This window comes from Nicotiana attenuata, unplaced genomic scaffold (genome assembly GCF_001879085.1).
Source record: "Nicotiana attenuata strain UT unplaced genomic scaffold, NIATTr2, whole genome shotgun sequence".
Taxonomy (NCBI): domain Eukaryota; kingdom Viridiplantae; phylum Streptophyta; class Magnoliopsida; order Solanales; family Solanaceae; genus Nicotiana; species Nicotiana attenuata.
The window spans coordinates 15,982-36,626 of NW_017674988.1; the positions used below are offsets into that span (position 1 = coordinate 15,982).

Here is a 20,645-nt window from a genome sequence, read left to right on the forward strand (position 1 = left end):
TGCCGCCCCAACATTGCCCACACTGCCTTGTCAAGCCTTTTCCAAGCATGCCTTGCCTGCCCCAAGACCTTGGCCAATACTTGCCCACAACAGCCCTCATGACAATGTCGTGTCCGTTGCACGCATGATCGTTTTGCCCGCACATAGGCCAATGGCATGGCCATCACGCCCAATCCTTGCCACAGCCGCGCCATGCCCGATGTCAAAAAGTCAGCCCCTAACAGAAGGAGAGAATATGCCATCATCCCAGAAGTCCTTATTTTCAAATAAAGTAGGTATAATGCTAACAATGGGGTGTGTGTACACCAAGCCAAGCCAATGAAGGCAAGATATGCATCTTCCATACACACATTTATCACTTAACCATGACTAAATGATACGTATCTTCATTTTAATTTTTAACGACCAAGGTTAAATTGCTTAGTTTAGCATTTACATTGACTGCAAGAAAGACCATTAAATCTCAAAAGGTTGTCATGAGAAAGAGAAAAATGAACACAATCAAATGAACTGCTGCAATGTTTCCTGTGTAATTCAACTGCTTACAAAACTTATTTAATCTGCATATATTGTTAGCATCCTGCAGTAGCAACGTCTATGCTAGTACAGAGGAGACTCGAGCTGACATAGAATACATTGTTACAACACGAATTCGGGGAAAAGAAGAAAAAAATATACGTATATCATTTCACACTGCCTTAGAAGCAAACATGAGGGGGAATAAGCTTCCCAGGATTCATGATATTGTTGGGATCTAAAGCAACCTTTATCTTTTTCATCGTCCTCAGGTTCTCGATACCAAGTTCCTTTTCAAGATACTGAAAATATAATGCAGAAGAAAAATAATGATGTTTATGTTAACAATTGTGTCATCCTATTTGTAAGACATCAAAAAGCCAAAAGGACAAGTGTTTAAACATCATACCTTCATTTTCCCAGTACCGACACCATGTTCTCCAGTACAGGTGCCTGTTCAGCAAAAGAATAAAAAAGGTAAAACACTATCCACGTGCCTTTGATGAAATGGTACTTGTAAAAACCGTGGAAAGAGTCTATACATAGAACCACACAATGAGCAACAGAAAGAGTTTCAGGTGAATCGACAGAGCCGCACAAGTTACTATAAACAACATGCATGTTCAAAGTTTGCATACAAATTACATGCATAAGATAATTTTGTTGGTAGGTTTCGAGACAAATTCAGGAAAACATATCAGAGGTTAAGACAAATCCAGGAATCAAATTCAGTTGGAGGTAGCTAAGCTTTCTTGCCCCATTGGAACAATGTCAGTCAGAAAACTTTTCTTGGCGATTCAGCTTATTGGACAAGCAGACCAAGTAAGAATAAAGATCAAGGGTCAGACTCTGCAGCTTCTGTATTAGCTATATCTTTCCAAACCCTGGTAGTGATGTACTGATCAGAGAATTAATCATGGCCCAAGGTAACTTTATCCTTATGATCTTGCTTTCACATGGATTGTAAGTTCAAAGACTAAGAGGTTGTTTAGTTGATAGTATTTGATAATTAATCTTAGCATAAAATCCAGCACAACAGTATTTGGTTGACCGCATTAAAATAAAATAATCGCTGCGTATCTAATGCATCATTTGTTGGTGGGTATTAAATAAAACCCGCATTAAGTTATGTGGGATCCACGGATCCCGCACATAGCGGGAACTTAGTGCACCGAGCTGCCCTTTAGGTCATGTGGGATCATTGTATAATTAAATGCAGGATAATGTGGAATAAGAATACATGTATTAGCAATACGGGGAATAAACTATTAAAGACAAAAATGCCCCTCTAAAGTAAGTAATCATGTATTAGAATAACAGGAGGGGGTTGCTCCGATGGTCAACACCTTCTACCTACAACCCCAGGGTTGTGGATTCGAGTCACCAAGGAGCAATAGCTCCAACAAAGGGGGATCAAAGGGAATCAAAGGGGAGGGGAATAAAAAAAGAGAGTATTAGAATCTCTTTATTATTAATTACCACATAATATTTCCTTCATTATTAATCACCGTATAACCAATCCCAACATTATAATCCCCGCACACCTAGTATGTGAACCAAAAGACCCCTATATGAAACTAGGCTTCTTGTTTCCTTTTCATATTTCCTTCTTCTTTGATGAGGTGTTGGATGGATATTGCAGAGGAAAGGAGAGGATCACTAAGCCCAAAATGCAACTTGTACCTTCCATTGATAAAGCAGTATGGACCATGAAGTGGTTTAGCCTCTCAGCTTCTCGTCGTTGTTCCTTTTTGGTAGGGTCAAATAGAACTACTGTATGGAAATTTCCATCACCGGCATGAGCAATAACAGTGCTGTTAAAGAAAAACAATGAGCAATATAGAAGGTAGAAACTCGTAACTTAATGTCCGTAAAGTCCAACATGTCGAGTCCAATAATTTATACAAACAAGACATACCATGTTAAAGGAGAAGCATCCAATTCCTGTTTTGATCTTGATATTAGCTCAGCAAGGTGTGACAAGGGTACACAGACATCCTGCAACAAAACCGAGTTTGTATTTCAGATAATCAAATTGAAAATAAAAAAAAATGTTAACAAGTTAAGAAGAATGTCCTCACTTAATAGAAATTAAAACATGTGCAGAAATGAGAAAATATCCAACATATCATCTCCTATTGGAATCACCTTATTAAAAGTGCTTCTGAGTTGGGATTTTAACTGATATAGAAAATAAGTATCTTTGCAGAAATGAGAAAATAATATATCATCTCCTATTGGAATTACCTATTATAGTGTCCCCGAGTTGGGGTTTAACTGAAAGAAACAACAAAATCTGAAAGCTAGTCTTTATCTTTTATTTTTTAAATTATTTTTAATAACCGTGGTGTCCAGGTTAGCCTGCTGAAAGCTAGTCTTTATTATCTATTGCATAAATCAAATATCGATTGGCAACGCCCTAACGTGGTTCAAGGAGCTCATTTTTTTGTACAAATAATTATGTGCATGAGCCAACTTCCATCACTACAATCCTGTATTTAGTTATCGGCCCAGCCCTCAAGGCAGCGAAGATTCTCAATGCCACAAACATGGAGGCAGAATGACAAATAGACAATTTAGGTTCCAAGAGATTTAATTTTCCGCAACAGAACGATAAACATACGAGAAAAGTAAGCTAAAGTCTAACCAACCCTCTGTGACACTATGAGCATAATGCTTTCCGAATATTTATAGGCTCCAAGATGCTATCTAGTTCTATTAGGATTTTATTTTCAATTCCAGGAACATCCATTTATAATATTTCATCTAAATTTAACGAAATTTACGACTTAAAGGGTAAGTGTCAATTATGAATCTGAAGGTAGCATCACCATCAAGTTCCCAAATTACCCTATATTCAGCAATACTTGTCTTTTTTCCCCTCATCTTTGGGTGGAGGTGGAGGGATGTGGCATGCGGGTGGGGTTTTTTTTTTTTTTTGTGTGTGGGGGGGGGGACTAAAGATCATAATGTAAATATATCCATATGAATTAAATAAACTTCGATAGATGAAAGCAAGAAAGAAAACGTGAACACAAAAGTAATGTGGTTGGAACATTTCAAATGAACCTGAGATCCAAATGAAAATTTCCAAACCTAATACCTTATAACTAAAAACATAGAGCATGTGTTTTCAACTCATTTCAGTGTAAACTAGCAGTAGAAACAAACCGTTATCATCGCCTCAGAATTAGGTTCCATTGCAAAGCAAGCCCAAAGTGCTTCCTTTCTTATCTACACAGAAGAAGCCATTCAACAATTAATAAACAACATTGTTAGACGAGCCAGTTACTAACTATTCAAAAGTTGGCTTGTATACCACATGGAATCACATTTTCGCTGAAGTCACTGAGTTACTATGATCCATCACATCCACACCAAGTCAAATGGAATTTGAAGAAAGAAAATTGTTCAACATAGACGAGATGAGGGTTATATGGTTAAGAAGTTTTTTCTCACCTTTAGTGGTAAACATCTAATAGAGTAAGAAGTGGAATCTCACTAAGCAATAGGATACCTTTTATAGTGGAATGGATAGTTCGAAAATTTATTTTTGGTTCACTTGTTTCAAAGCTTGATCATGTCTTGCATCCACCTCCAGATGCACCGATCTATAGGTGTAAAACCATGGTGAGTGAAGGTGTTAAAAGGGGACGAGGTAGAGAAGGAAGTAGTCTCCAAAGACTTACAATTTCTCGGAACCTTAGTGAAAGATAGAGCACAATGGAAGAAAAAGATCTATATAGGAGATATCAATTAGTTGGGAATATGTTCAAGTCATGTTATGTTGCTCGGACTCTCCGAAAATGCCGATGGGCGCGTGTAGGATCCTCCAACAGTAGTACATTTTGGAGGATCCGACACGGATGCGGCAGCTGTGTCGGAGAGTCCGCGCAACATATATGTTAGTACATTTACTTTAGGTCTTAATGTTTTCTAGGAAACTTTTAGCCCCATTAAAAAATTTTATGCGGATAGTTATTTAGAGAACTTCTACTAGTTCGTTTTTGTTTTTATTTTGTATAACGTTGGTCTGAGATGAACTTAAATGAAAAGAAATGGCCAATGAGGATTCATATAGCCGACCACAACTTGTTTGGGACCGACTACTGAGGCATAGTTGTTTTTGTTTCAAAGTTTCCGGTAACAACTTGTTTATGTTGGAATTGGAGACTCGACTATGCTGATGACAGCCAAATGAAGGAAGTAGTTAGGAGAGTAATACTGGGCTGAAAGACAGTACTTCCTAGAAATTTTCGAAGGATATGATCATAATTTTCATAATTGTATCTATTAAGGATTGACAGAATTCGGAAGGCACCAGGCAAACCTTACTTTGAAGACTATGATGCAGTAAAAAAAGTATAAAGTGAAATTAAGCAATTGTCCCAGTCACAGGTTTCAAACATGATTCTTAGGAAAAAGATTGAACCTCTTTCTTTACAAAAAACTTACATGACAATTTATTGCATAGAGAAGAACGTAAAACTACTACTCGAAGCACATCTTTTCAAAGTTTTGACAAAAGCATGCTCAAGCAAAAATATTGCTCCTCTATTTATTCAATTATCAAAGGGGTGAGATTACCATGTTACATGAAGCTATCATGGGGAACTCATAAAGACATAAATGAGCAGTACAGAGAATAAGGGAGAATCACACGGACTCGACTTTTCACCTTCCAATCATAGTAAGAATGATGAGAACTAGAAAATTACAATTGTACAACAAAACAAATTCAGGAATTCTATTTTTCCAAATTTACATCCATGGTTTTGTTGCCTTTTCATTTTTAGTAGGAAAGATATTTTTCTCAATTAATTGAATCTGTATTGAGTTGTCTGTATTTCTCCTCCTTTCGTGGTTCTTTTTGAACAAAGGTAAGTTGGATGATCTATAGGAATAAGATTACGAACTGCAATTATTGGGAGGTACTCAATAACTTGGGTGTTTAGCTACAAAACTTGCATGCTCCATCCACGAGAAGCCTTATCATTGTTCAAAACATTTCCATCTTACCAGCTAGATGTTGGGGGGAAAAATCATATTTTATTATGAGCAAATGATACTAAAATCATTACTCTACAAATGTTAACAAGCTCTTATTGTGCTAGTCTATTTTCTTTTAAACAAGACAGCATAAGACCAGAAATCTGGAAAGGTTTTCATATTCTTTTCTTATTTTTTGAGACTATAGGAGGAGTAGGGCTTTTATAGAAGTTATCATTGCTAGCTGTCATTTACTTGAAATATCATACAACATATCCATGTTAATGCAAACACTAATATTAGCCCCTCATTTTCTAAGATCTAGTTTGACAGAACTAAAAACACAAGCAAAGGTACTTTTATAATGAAAAATTGAATAGAAACAGAACGTAAAAAAGTTATAATATTGAATAGACAGAACTAAGACAATGAAGTACCTTCCAGAGTTCCTTTTTCTCGTCAGGTTCTTCAGCGAAAACAAAATCAGAGCCATTGTGCTGAGAAGCTATCTTCTGAACAATCCGTGTTTGCTCACGTGAATACGCTTCTGATAGATCACAAAAATCAGTAGCTAGTTAAACAATAGGTAAGTGGCATCAGTATAGTTAGTATGTTCACTCAGAACCCCACAATGAAAACAATAGTTAGGTTCAATCGCGAATATTCAGAGTGCATATCATAGTAATCTTCAGAGGCACCCTTGAAAAGGGCCAGCTGGAAGTTCAATGTGTTCTGCAACTGAGTTTTAATCCCTCTACCCCATCTAAAGACAAAAGAAAGGGTCAATCTTCCTAATCTACTGGAAGGAATAATTTGTTAAAACTCTGGTAAATCTATATTGTCTACTGGAAACAGCCTCTCTATCTCCACAAGGTAGGGGTAAGACTTAGTCTGCATACACACAACCCTCCCCAAACCCCACTATGTGGGATTACACTGGGTATATGTTGTTGTTGTTGTTGTTGTCTGGTTAATCTATATGCACTCCTATCACAGGTTATCTGAATTGTCTCTTCTTAACTTACTATTCTCAGTAAGGTGCTTGAGTTTACACCTATACTGATCATCTATTGGAAACTTTGCCTCATATTATAAAAGATTGAAAGCAACTTGTTCGATCAGATTTATAAATCAACAACCTTCAAAGAATTCATAATTTAATTTCTAATAGCTTGTTCGGATAATGACTAGGGATCAGTAAGCATCTAGAAATAAACAAATCTGATTCCACCAAAATCAGATCTGTGTACTGTAAGGTTTCAATTAAAAATCTTTTTTCAAAAATACATGACAAAAGAAAAATAAAGACAGCACAACAAGTTAAGGCTTTTCGTATCAACTATTAGTCTCATTAGCACATAAAATCTGGCATTAAGCAAACTCGATATATACCAGACAGAAAGGGAAGTGGAATTCTGGAAAAGAGGGAGGAGAAAGAGCGGAGGAGGAGAGTGCGGAATGAAGATGAAAAAGAGAGTGCGGACAGGGAAGAGGGGATATACTGCTTGAGTTCAAGTGAATAAGATATCTTAAGGACTGCTGGAGAGAGAGAAAGAAGAGGAAGGAGAGGAGTGGTTTGACAAGGAAGCTTCCATCATCTTGGCCGATAAGGGACTGAACAAGATAGGGCAATTAAATGGCGCCTCCTGGGACATCATTCCAGATGTGCTAAATGCATGGCCATCATCACTTGGAACGATTGTCCGGCCAAAGAAGTAGGACTTTGGTAAGGCCAAATCCTTCCATCCAAATGCTACCTATTAGTATTTTATTATCAAAAATTGTCAATAGAATTACAGAAGCAAGCAAATTCTCATTTATGAACTATGAAGCATAAAAGGAAAAGGAGATTCCCAGGAAGCCAACTGATGCAACTCTGAGGTTGTGGCGTAATAGTCAATGAAATTGGAATGGACCATGAGAGAGACGCTTGTTCAAATCCCAACGGAGGAAAACAAGCTATGTAATTTTTTTCCATCTATCTAAGTTTTGGTGGAAAAAGTTACCTGATACATGTTCTAGTGGAGAGATAGCAGGTAACCGGTGGATTACTCAGGATGCGTGAGAGCTGGCACGGACACAACTATTATAAAAATATTTTTTTGGAAAAAATCTTGTTGGTATGCTGTCTTCTACTACTGCTTATGAGATTAAAGATTATAACACAAGTTAAACTAGGCATTAAACAATTATATGGTGAGACGGAGATTAACAGAAGTTTTAGTATTCATACCATAAAAATAAAACAGACAGGACTCTTTATATCAAACTTGCACACTTCACCTGTGCCTACAAATTCAAACATCAAAGTTGGAACCTCCGGCAATTTTTTGTCATTTGCAAGATTGATTGCTCTCACTTGAACTTCATCCAAGAGCTCCACTCTTGACACCTAAGGTGCATTGGAACAAAGAATTACTTCTTTCACCAAAAGAAAGTTATGGTTTCTATTTTGAATTGTCAAAAATGTAGAGTCAGAGGCCCTCAATTTCCCCATTGCTGAACTAAACAACAAAAATGAGCTCCATCGCTAACTCTGCCGAGTACAATTACAGTGTTCAGTTTAACCAAATGGAAGCATGAAAGAAAATAAAGATTCAAAAAACGTTAACCTATTTGATATCCTCTGGAGATGTGACTGAATGGAATTTCTTACACTAAGACGATAATTAGAAACGTTTAAATCTATTAAACATTGGCTTAATCTTAAGTTACTCATAAACAAAAGAACTTTCTAAAATCTTTAATGGAAATGAGTCCCATATTTAATCAGTTTAATCAGGCATAGTTTGATTTACATGAAACTAGTTGGAATCTGTCAAAGAAGTTCATGTAGCCATGCAGAGAACAGTACATATATATTAGGAGACTGGTCCAACAAATTTCATTAGAATTGTATTATGATTATTCTAATGCATTTAGTTGAGTTCTGACCTGTATACCAGAATGCATAGTGGCTATAGCAACGTCTGCAGCATCTTTAATTGTTGGAAAGTTGCACATTGCAACCTGTACAAATATCATGAAAAATGCAAGTTCAACATAAAGCTATTTACAGCACAATATGAGAAGACACAACTCTCTCTAAAATAGGGGTACACAGACTGGCCTAATAGTAGGGACTAACATGAAAAGAATGATTAAGTTTCTAACTTAACTGAGATACAGGGTGTCCTACTACAGAACAAATTTATTGCATCAATCCTTAGCGACAATTTATAGATCAAACCCAGCACATTCAAGAATTTATAATCGCACATATAGCACCAATAAGGCCTAGTTTCACAGACAAGCCTGAGGCCACAAGAACCTGAAGTTCTTTCAGGTCTCCATAACAACAGGGTAGTATGCATTTAGTATCAAGTTCTTTCAAGTCTTGACAGCATTAGGGAAGTATGTAATCTTACCTCAAAATTTTTCAAGTCTCCAAAAATTCCCGGTCATATTATGAAAAATCGATGTTATCATTTATTTATAGGTTTATTTGAATATCTATTCCGATGGATTTATGACCTATGGAGATGTTAGAATCTCAAAGATTCTACTCCCTTTGTTTCAATTTATGTGAACTTATTTCCTTTTCGGTCCATGCCAAAAACAATGACCCATTTCCATATTTGAAAACAATTTACCTTTATGCAATGATTTATACCACACAAAATATATGTGCCTCATTTTATACCACAAGTTCAAAAAAAAAAATTCTTAAACTTCGTGCCCAGTCAAATAGATTCAAATAAATTGAAACGGAGGGACTCTAATATTTTAGGACCTTGTAAATATAGTATAACTCAATTTACCCCTATAATTATGATTTTCTTTCCTTTCTTAGAATATGCATGCTTAGCTATTTAAACCCCAATGGCTTGACGGAACAATCAACCTGCGTTTTCTTCTTTCTCACACGATATCAGAGCGTTTAATGAGAAAATAATCTTTGGCATAACTCGTAGTGAAGCTGATCACTCTGTTTTATCGGCATTTTGCTTCAAATTTGTGTGTTTATTTAGTGGTGTATGTTGATGATATCGTTATTACCGGCAATGATCAAGATGGTATCACTAGTTTGAAGCAACATCTTTTTCAACACTTCAGACTAACGATCTGGGCAGATTGAAGTATTTTCTAGGTATTGAGGTCGCTCAATGTAGCTCAGGTATTTTTTTCACAGCAGAAGTATCCCTTAGACATTCTTGAGGAGACAGGAGTGATGGGTTGTAGACCCATTGACACTCCTATGGATCCAAATGCCAAACTTCTGCTAGGACGGGGGAGCCTATTAGCGCTCCCGGAAGATATAGGCAGTTGGTTGGCAAGTTGAATTACCTCACAATGACTAGGCCTGATATTTCCTTATTAGAGTTGTAAGTTGGTTTATGGACTCTCCTTGTGACAGTCATTGGGATGCAGTTGGGATATATAAAATCAGCTCTATTGGGATGCAAAGAGTAACACACCTTATGGGTATGTCCAAGCCTATTATAATAAGAACACTTGGGTCGAGACATTCCAAAACGACCACCTCCTTGTCTATTCTCCATAGTCTGAGATGCTCGATTTTTCACTATCTTGGATGTGAGAACAGAGGAGTCAACTATCTGTGATGAGATTATCGTGTGACTAGGCGATGCAGCAAGGCGATGCAGCCGAGAGAATAATTCATCAACAGTAGGGCCAGTAGGACTAGCTAAAATCTAGTCACATACTAAATCAAGGTCATTAGGAAGTCCAGCGAGTGTAAGAACTAGAAACATCTTTTGTCGGTGTTCTTGTTGCTTTTCAACATTAGCAGAAACTGGCAACAACTTCTCAAATTCTTCTTCCATGACTGCCTGTACTTGTCCCAAGTAAGTAGACATATTCAATTCATGTTTCTTCAAGTTTGTCATCCGCGATACTACATCATAGAAACGAGATATGTCGTTAGTATATAAAGTGCGAGCCTTTCCCCAAACTAAATGACATGTTTGGAATGGACGAAACAAGGGCATCAACTTGGGATCAATAGATTGCCACAGGATACTACATAATTGCGCATCGATCTTATCCCAAAGTGCTTTGGCCTTTTCATCTCCCTCACTGGCCTATTTGGTTAAGTGATCTTGAACACCTTGACCTTTGCACCACAACTCAACAGAGGAAGCGCAAGCTAAATAGTTTGAACTTTCCACTAAGGGCTCTGAAGTAATTATGAAGCTTGAATTTCCAGAACCCGTGTTTTCAGAACCAAATACATCAAAGCTCAAAGCCATTTTTAGACCAAATAATCAAACAATCAAGAAGTCACAAAAAACAGTCAAGCAACAGCAGAAAAAGGACAATGTAGTCGCCGAAAATTAGTAGCCGAAATCTGCAACGAATTGCTGGAAAATAAAGAAGTTGTCGGAATTTGGTGTAACCTGGATAGGTAGTGATGTTGAGCATAATTTTGCTATTATGTACTCTGCTTTTTTACCGCTTTTTGATTGTGTTTTATATTGTATATGCCCAATTTAGTTAGAGTATTGAGCTTTATACTTATTTGGTGTTAATTGATAATGTAGGTATATTGGAGAGTGAATATGAAAATTTGGAGAAAAAAAAAAGAATAAATTACCAATCATCACATAATGATTACTTGGTGAGTAATCATTACATGATGATTGATTGCTTAATAAAGTATAAGTCAATTGAAAGTTAGGCAACAAGAATTCAAAGAGGAGACAACAAGAATTCAATTCTCGCTGCCTAACTTTCAATTGACTTATACTTTATTAACCAACCAATCATCATGTAATGATTACTTACCAAGTAATCATTATGTGATTATTAGTAATTCATTCTTTTTTTTTCCTCCAAAATTTTGTATTCACTCTCCAATATACCTACATTATCAATTAACACCTAAATAAGTATAAAGCTCAATACTCAAACTAAATTATGCATATACAATATAAAATACAATCAAAAAACGGTAAAAATGCAAAGTAAATATTATCAAAATATATGAAATTATGCTCAACATCAGGTAGGCTCGGAATAACCTCGCGAACCAACTGTCTAGAAGAAATTTTGTCAAAAAATGGCCGGAGAGTGCCTCACGCACCGACGCGTGAGTTGGAATCTTGCCGGAGAAAATTCTGCCTGCGGCGTGAGGGCACGTTTGAGGGTTTCTGCCGGAGAAGGTTGGTCGCCGGAGGCTGATTTACCTCATGGTGGTATCAGTTTTTGCACAACACCAGCAAAAAAAGGACTTTTAACCAGACAGACTTGCGGTCACCGGAAAATTTTAAAGTTAACTGATTTTTTCTTCCTGGAGTCGCTAGTATTTTTGCAAAGCGATGAATCTCTCAAGGTTGCTCTGATACCATGTGAGAGCACTGAAAAATTATACTCCTCCGTTTTAATTTATATGAACTTTGATTGGGACCGGAATTTAATAAAAAAGAGAAAACTTTTGAACTAGTGGTGTAAAATGAGGCACAAATATTTTCTGTGGCTATAAATTATTGCATAAAAAAAATATTTCCAAATATGGAAAGGGGACATTCTTTTTGGCACGGACTAAAAAGGAAATAGATTCACATAACTTGAAACGGAGGGAGTATTATTGAGATCACTTTTCAATATACTACAAGAAGCCCTATTTATAGCTATGCTCTACATAGTACATATTACTCCTATTCCAATGTAGGACTAGACTACTGATATGCATAATACATAACTATCTAACGATTGCAGAAGAGAAAATCCATTGCCGAGTGATTTTCCGGCAACTACATCACTGTTCGAGGGTTCATCACTATTCCAGGAGTATTTCGCATATACCAGTACCACCAACACATCCGAAACCCTTATGCGACCAAACCCCAAAAACCCCAGCCCGTCGAAGCTTCCACTCGCCCTCACGCGCCAGCCTCTGATTTTTCCAGTAAGCTCGCCTCACACGCTGCCGCATGAGAGACATTTCAGCCGCTTTCCGGCGAGATTCTTTCTTCAGTGAGACTCGTCTCTTCATTCTGAGACTACCCATCATCTTTTCTGAATTTGTTGACAACCAGAACTAGGATTCCGGCATACCAGTCAGATTCTGGCAAGGTTTTGCGTTTCAGGATATATTGTCACAAGATTTGTAGAGTCTAATGATCAGCTTGTAGACAGGTTTACCAAGTCTCTCCTAGGCCTATAGTTAGTTATATACATGTAACAAGCTCGGCACATATAATATATATGCACCGGCTTCAAGGGGAGTTTTAGATATTAAATAAACTATTATAGTATTGTAAAGTGTCTCACATTGGACAAGTGTAAATATTCTCATCGTAAACTCTGTATATAAATAGATAGAAGCATGACATATTAAGGTCACTCTTTCCCATCAACTCTTTCTCCCAAGTTATATTTCTAACAAAAACAACGATTGCTAGAAAAAAAATTAAATTGAAAACACCCATCAGGTGTTGACTGGATTTGGTGGCACCGGTGTTCATGTCAGATTGACACCACTATGCCTCGGCCCCTCGATGAAGTCATAAAACCATATGACACAGTATATATCACCTCTTCCCATATAAAATTCGAAAATAATAATCAAGGTAATGAATTTGACAAGCTAGGATTGAATTGAATCCCAAATAGCATTTAATTTTTAACAATCTGAGGTCAAATACAAAATGGATAAACATAACTAGAATCAACTTCAACCGAATTCCACAATAGAATTAGGTCAGATACAGAGGGTGTTTGGATTGGCTTTTAAGCTGATCAAATCAGCTTTTAAGCTCTTTTTAGCTTTTTTTAGTGTTCGGCAAAGTTAAAAATTACTTAAAACAAGCCAAAAGCAATAAGCTGGGCAACCCCAACTTATTGTTTTTTGGCTTAAAAGTTATTTCTGCTGAAAACCCACTTTTTTTAAGCCAATCCAAACGGGCTCACAATCTCTCTCTTTTTTTAGGTCAGATACAATCTTGATCTCAAAGTTGCTAGACCGTTTACATATTGTTATCCAACGATGTTCAGTGAAACCAAACCCACGACCCCTACCCATTTCAAGTTGCATAATTCAGAGTGGGGTAAAATTAAGCTTAACGTTGTGACAGGAGACAGAATTGATAAGTGACCTATTTCTTTTCCTTCCCACCCAAATTTGAGGATTGATCTACAGACTCTGCATCGACAAATAGAAAAATATTTTTTCAGAAAGTTGGTCTTCGTAAATAGCTGTGGAAGTCTTTCTATCCGTTGCACTAGACATAGCCATGTGATAGTATGAACAAGTGTCAAATATCACTCTTTCTTGATCAGTAAAGATATTTAATTATCATGAATGAGAACATTCAAGTTTCACTTTACCATTTGTTCAGAAGACCATATATTGATTATAAGTTCTCCCACAGTAGAATGTCTGAATGTAATTAGATATTCCCCTAGTACGTTGAAAACATTTACAGAGTTGAATTTTGCGAAAAACAGGACTCGTACTTGAGAATATCTACATCAAGGAAAAGTAAAAACAGTAAAATACCACTGAAGACTGTGGAAGTTTCTGCAAGCGCAAGGTTATTTCAGTTATAACGCCTAAAGTGCCTTCACTTCCAATCATCAGGCGTGTCAAATCGTACCTGCAACAAGCAGTTTCACCACTTTTAATGAATGCTAGCTAGACAGTTTCTTAATGTAAACAGTACAATCAGAAACTGATACCAAAATTAAAACATTGTAACTGAGAAAGCAAAAGATACTACAGATTTTTAACACAAGAAACACTCAATGATCATTCAGAAAGTCTATGCATATCAATAGTCATCATATTTCTTCAGAATGATAGAACAGAGGAGTCTATATGAACAACTAATAGAAGTGTGATAACGGAAAAGCCTATTGTATCCTACATAAGACGATGCAGTACTAGCTACTCATCCATATCTGCATCATCTCAGTCAGTCAAGCAGAATGTTTGATATTAACGATGTTTTCAAAGGATCATTGCATAAGTATAAAATTAACCAAATGCATTAGCTGCAGTTTACTGGTCATGTCACCATTTCATAGCAATTTGGTGCATTGATTGTGGACTACAATTTGGAAACTCTTTGAAATGGAATGGGTGATGCTGGATACAGCCAAAGGCTTAGCCCCTAGTTGAGCGTTTATGAGAAAAAGGAGAAGATCTAGAGTTGGGAAGTAGTCCATTTGGCACTTATGTGCAATATCAAGAGAGAGAAACCGACAAGCTTTCAAATGCATAGTGAATAGCTCTGCACAGATGAGAGGAATACTTATGGCTTTTTATAAAGTATAAACCTTTGGAGCACGTATGAGATCCCAAATAGTGCAGATAACCGAATGCTCTTTGTAAAGAGTCATACTTTTATCTAAAACTATTACTTTTGTACACTTCTTAAATATGGGAGTCTCTTTCTCCCAACCATACATCAATAAAATCTTAACATTATCAAATAAATTGGTTGTATTATGGAATTTATATTTAAATATTCATCAGCATATGACCCATATCAACTATCCAGAAACATGTTCAAGATTCACTGGTTGGGTACGTACTTGAAAAATGTTTAAACATGAATGCTACTTTCAAAATTCATAATCTTAAGACAAAGGAAAGACTCTCTGGAGTTTGAAATCCATGTCTATCTAAGTTGACCTGAGGCTAAGAGGCTGACTCCTAGAAGCTCACCTTCCTCGTTGACATTAATGGAATTTCGTATTTACTAAATTATCAAGAGAAATAATGGTAAATAATGAGAGCTAACAGCATTATCATTACAGTGAAGATGCCTATGCATCCAGCTATTATATGATTGAAAATGGCATCACCTATTTTCATTCTTCATTAAGGATATTAAAACAAGATCAAGTTGTTCGAAGAGCAGTGTCGTCAACAGCGAAAAGCTCTAAAAAGCGCTCTAGGTCTATTGGGGCTTTAAGCGCAAAGCGCAATTAAAATGTAGGCTTTATTAAAAAAAAGGCGCAACGAAGGAAAGAAATAAATATATATGTAATTCAAGAAAAAAGAGTAACAAATTCACTCATGATGTTTTTTACTCAACAACTAAATTATTATTGTTGTTTAGTACTGCCCGATTCAAGATAGAACTCATGGGAAATAAGGCACACGCCTTAGTGCCTTGCTTACACTGAAGCGCAGCCTAAGCGAAGCGCGCTCTTTTCTGAGCTTTAGGGCTTAAGCGCGCCTTAAATGAGCCTTTGACAACACTGTCAAAGAGAAAAGGATATCAAGTGACGAAACATCGAGACTAATGTAAGAAAACGCACCCAGCAGCACTTTTTCTGGCACGAGATGCAGTCCTCATAACTTCTCCATCAGCTAGAACAACCTGCAAGAGAACTATATCTAAAATTTGGCTCTCCCATCAATACAAGCCTTTGATATCAACTTACCAACCTTAAGATTGATGACGTTATCCCGCATTGTACCATACCTACATGCTAAGAGAGAAAACTCTTAGTTGGAAACGACCCAAAGAATAGCGAATTTAAGATCAACAGAACCAAGATAATAGTAAATCCAATATTTATGGGGCCACAGTTAGAGAACTTTTTTATCCAAATTGCGATATAATATATTTCAAAACTATCAACGGGCGTAGCCAACTTCCTCCTCTTGCATTTTTTGTGGGGCTACTTTAGATGAATCCTCAAGAACTACTAGGTAAATGTAAAGGTCAAGGACAAAGAAGCTTAACGACTTAATGAAGAATATATGGAGATAGAACATGAGGAGGAGCAAATTTTTTTATGCAATCACATCAGTTTTCCAAATTGCTGTTCAACGACTTATTTTCAGTTTCAGCACTTCTACCCAAACGTGTAACTGCTTCTTCATAAAATAAAATCAGCTCCAACACTTAAAAAGTGCTTTTCAGCACTTGGTGCTTAAAAGCTACTCTTTGAAGCTAAGCCAAATCGGCTCTAAGTCCACCACATGTAGAAACTTAACACGACACATAATAAGTAGATAGTCCAAAGCTAGTAGTTCTATTTCCAAGATGCCTAACTTAATGTTTCATGGTTTAAATTTAAAATTGTGACTACGAATCACACAATATCTATTAATTTGGAAACAAAGGTGCTTGGGGGTCAAGAAATTATCACAAGCAGTATCTATTAATTTGGAAACAAAGGTGCTTAGGGGTCAAGAATTATCAGAGTCACACACCTCTTATTTGAAGATGACGTCCTTATTTCTTGCAATGCCGAACATAGTGCTGACAATTGGCACAATTCATACCCATATTTTACCAACCCGCTCGCACTTAAACGAGTTGGTGAGTGACATTAAAATATGGGTCAAATGTGGATTGAGCCCATTTTTAACCATAGAAAAGTGGATTAAAAATTGGTAAGATATGGGTTTAACATATTTCAGGCTGAATTTGGGAAAATCATGTCTTCTCTCTCTTAGACAAGGTTGTTTCTATCCTTACATTGAATGACAATGATTATCCTTTTTAAAGCTTACCAATCACCAGAAATGCCATGTTTTTTTAATAAGGTAAATAATTTTATTAACATTGAAAATATCTTCCAATGTACAAGAGGTATACCAAAAAGTGAAGAATCTACAACAAAACATTATTCTCTACACTCAGTCATCTATACAAATAGGAATCTCATGGGTGCACCAAAAAGCAATCAAAAACAAACGACAATTCCTCAAGTGTACAAAATCATTTACAATCCCCTCGAATGCTCTCATAATTTCCTCCATACGACCTACATAAGAGCTAGCTAGCAACCGTCCATGTCCTTTATCTTCTTCTCCTACTTCTACAAGCCCCGTCGTGCAACACATCTTTGTCAGTGCCTTGCATCACTCGCTATTTATCAAACCAATTCAAGATTACCCTCCACATACCCAACGCCACCCTAATGCACCAAAAGAAGATCAACTTCTTCACCCGAAAATTTGCACATATATACCAGCTAACATAGGTAATATTTCTCATGCTTAGATTCTCAACTATCATAATCGATCCCCTTGCTACCAAATACGCAACAACAACAAAAATAGCACTTTCCTGGCCGCCCTTGGAATACAAACCAATAAGCGAGGAAAACATGTCTACTCTCTCACCAGCAACTTCTCATAAAAAGATTTGACTTTGAATAATAGCCTATATGGCCAAGCTTCTAAATTCAACTTATTTTGAGAAGTGGTTTTCTCAAAATTGTTTTTCAAAAAGGTACTTTTGGTGAGAAACAATTTGTGTTTGGCTACTTAATTTGAAAAGCACTTTTGAGTAGCAATTTGTAACGACCCGGCCGGTCGTTTTGAGAATTTAAGTTCCATTCAGCGGCGTAAGGTCTGGAACAGCTTCATAATACGAGTATCGACTTGCGTGCATGGTTGAATTCAGTTAACGGATGATTCAGAGTCAAATTGAAAGAAGGAATCTAGTTTTGGGAGTTTAAGCGGTGAGAATTTGATCGGAATTGGACTTTTGAGTAAACGGCCCCGGAATTAATTTTTGATGATTCCAACAGCTTCGTATGGTGATTTTGGACTTAGGCGCGCGTTCGGATTGTGTTTTGGAGGTCCGTAGCTAATTTAGGCTTGAAATGCCGAAAGTTGAATTTTTGAAGTTTCCAGTTCGATAGTGAGATTTTGATCCGAGGGTCGGAATGAAATTCCGGAAGTTGGAGTAGCTCCGTAGTGTTGAATGTGACGTGTGTGCAAAATTTCAGGCCATTCGGACGAGGTTTGATAGACTTTTTGATCGAAAGCGTAAATTGAGAGTTTTTGGAGTTCTTAGGCTTGAATCCAATGTTAAATTGGTGTTTTGATGTTGTTTTGAGCGTTCCGAGGGTTGGAACAAGTTTGAATGATGTTATGGGATATGTTGGCATGTTTGGTTGAGGTCCCGAAGGCCTCGGGTGTGTTCCGGGTGGGATACGGGCCATTTTCCCTTGTTTTTGAACTGCTGTTATCTGTCAGCTGGTTTTCTTCTACGCGTTCGCGTCTGCTCCTCCGCGATCGCGAAGAGTAATTTTGGAGGAGGTATTAATTGTTCATCGTGTTCGCATGACCATGTTCGCGATCGCGGAACTCTGTGTGTTCCTTCTTCGCATTCGCATCTTCTATGTCTGCGTTCGCATAGTTCTTCCTTTTGGGCAACAAATTTTTCCTTTAACGCGATCGCGCGTTTCTCCTTGCGATCGCGAAGAGTAGCTTTGGGCAGCAGAAAGTTCCTTTACTACGCGATCGCATAAGCCCTTCCGCGATCGCGTAGCACATTTTTGGACAGTGACTATTTTCCTCCTACGCGATCGCATCATTCCTTCCGCGATCGCAATGTACAAAATCTGGGCAGACAGAATATAATTTCCGAATCGAGGGTTACACCATTTCCACCATAACTTGACTTGTGGAGCTCGGTTTTGAGCGATTCTTTGAGGGCTTTTCACACAAATTGATTGGGTAAGTGTTCTTCACCTAGAATCAAACATATTCCATGAATTTGTCTTCATTTTTATCATTTAATTTGTGATTTGGGCTGAGTAAAATGTTGGTTTTTGAAGAAAATTCCTAAAATGAAAAATCGTGATTTGAGGGGCCAAATGGTATCGGAATTTAATAAATTTTGTATGGTTGAACTCATATTGGAATGGGTATTCGGATTTTGTAAAATTTGTCGGGTTCCGAGGCGCGGGCCCGGGGGTCGACTTTTGGACCAATTTTTGGCTTTTGTTAAAGATTGAGACTTTATGATCCAGAATAGTTTCTTGTGTGTTTTATTTGTGCTTTGAAGTTAACAACAACAGCAGCCCAGTGTGGTCCCACAAGTGGGGTCTGGGGAGGGTAGGATGTACGCAGCCTTACCCCTACCCTGGAAGGGCAGAGAGACTGTTTCCGATAGACCCTCGGCTAAAGAAGGTGAGAGATGTGCTTTGAAGTTAATTTGGTTACATTTGAGCCGTCCGGAGGTCTTTTCACCCGAGAAGTTCATTTTAGAGTATCGGTTTGTCGTCTTTGAGGTAAGTATCTTGCCTAACCTTGTGTGGGGGACTTTCCCCTTAGGATTTGAGTCGTCCATGCTAATTGTAGTCCGTGTACGCGAGGTGACGAGTGTGTGCTCGAACTTATTTGTGGGAAAATTGCCTTTAGAGTTCTTAGGTCCTTATGTTCATCATATGGGAAGTATTCTGTTATGATTGAGTTATCTAATTGCATAATTTACCTCTATATGCTCCATACGATGTTGTTAGCCTTCCTCTAACTCTCACCTGTTACTTGGCCTTAATTGCCTTAATTGAATTAGCTGTCTTTTTTGTTGTTTGCTGAGGTTATTGTGCTTCTTAGTTTCTCTGTGATTTTCGTGTTGCTAGGTAATCATACTCTTGGTGGTGGGAACTTCCTTGTGATTGGATTGTTGGATTGTTGTTGATTCCCTTGCCGGGAAGTTATTCTTCATATTGTTGATTCCCTTGCCGGGATGTTGTTGTTCATACTGTTGATTCCCTTGCCGGGATGTATAGTTTATATTGTTGAATTCCCTTGCCGGGATGTTATTGTTCATATTGTTGATTCCCTTGCCGGGATGTTATTGTTCATATTGTTGGGTCGGGATACCAAGAGATCCCTAGCATAAATATTGAGGATACCAAGAGATCTCAGCACATATATTGAGCATACCAAGAGATCCTCGGGATACCAAGAGATCACCAGCATATATATTGAGGATACCAAGAGATCCTCGGGATACCAAGAGATCCCCAGCACATATATTGAGGATACCAAGAGATCCCCGGGATACCAGAAGATCCCCAGCACATATATTTAGGATACCAAGAGATCCTCGGGATACCAAGAGATCCCCCAAGTACTTACGTTTGGGACTACGGGACGGGATCCCAGGAGATCCCCTGTCGATATTCTGTGAGTGTAAAAGTACGAAGTGTGATGTCGTGCACTTTCTGGTTGCTGTGTTTATTTGTTGTCATCAATTCAAGCGTTTTAACGGGTTAGATTCCCTTACTGCTGTGATTCTTTGTGTTGGAACCCATAGCGTTGTCAATACATCGCGATATATATATATATATATATATATATATATATATATATATATATATATATATATATATATATATATATATATATATATATATTTCAATACTTCAAA

At 37.3% G+C, this 20,645-nt stretch overlaps 1 protein-coding gene across 1 annotated transcript in view; it reads right to left on the reverse strand.

Moving 5' to 3' along the window:
- Positions 1-480: 480 nt before the first annotated feature.
- Positions 481-20,645, reverse strand: part of LOC109219547 (D-lactate dehydrogenase [cytochrome], mitochondrial) — a 31,482-nt gene continuing 11,317 nt past the window's right edge. Inside the window, exons 8-18 of the mRNA XM_019384003.1 lie at positions 15,908-15,944; positions 15,778-15,839; positions 14,009-14,105; positions 8,440-8,514; positions 7,789-7,897; positions 5,943-6,052; positions 3,688-3,750; positions 2,435-2,514; positions 2,200-2,330; positions 926-969; positions 481-818 (exon numbers count right to left, since the gene is read on the reverse strand). Of these exons, the coding sequence (XP_019239548.1) occupies positions 699-818; positions 926-969; positions 2,200-2,330; positions 2,435-2,514; positions 3,688-3,750; positions 5,943-6,052; positions 7,789-7,897; positions 8,440-8,514; positions 14,009-14,105; positions 15,778-15,839; positions 15,908-15,944 (928 nt within the window). The 3' untranslated portion in view covers positions 481-698. The remainder of the gene's footprint in view (positions 819-925; positions 970-2,199; positions 2,331-2,434; positions 2,515-3,687; positions 3,751-5,942; positions 6,053-7,788; positions 7,898-8,439; positions 8,515-14,008; positions 14,106-15,777; positions 15,840-15,907; positions 15,945-20,645) is intronic.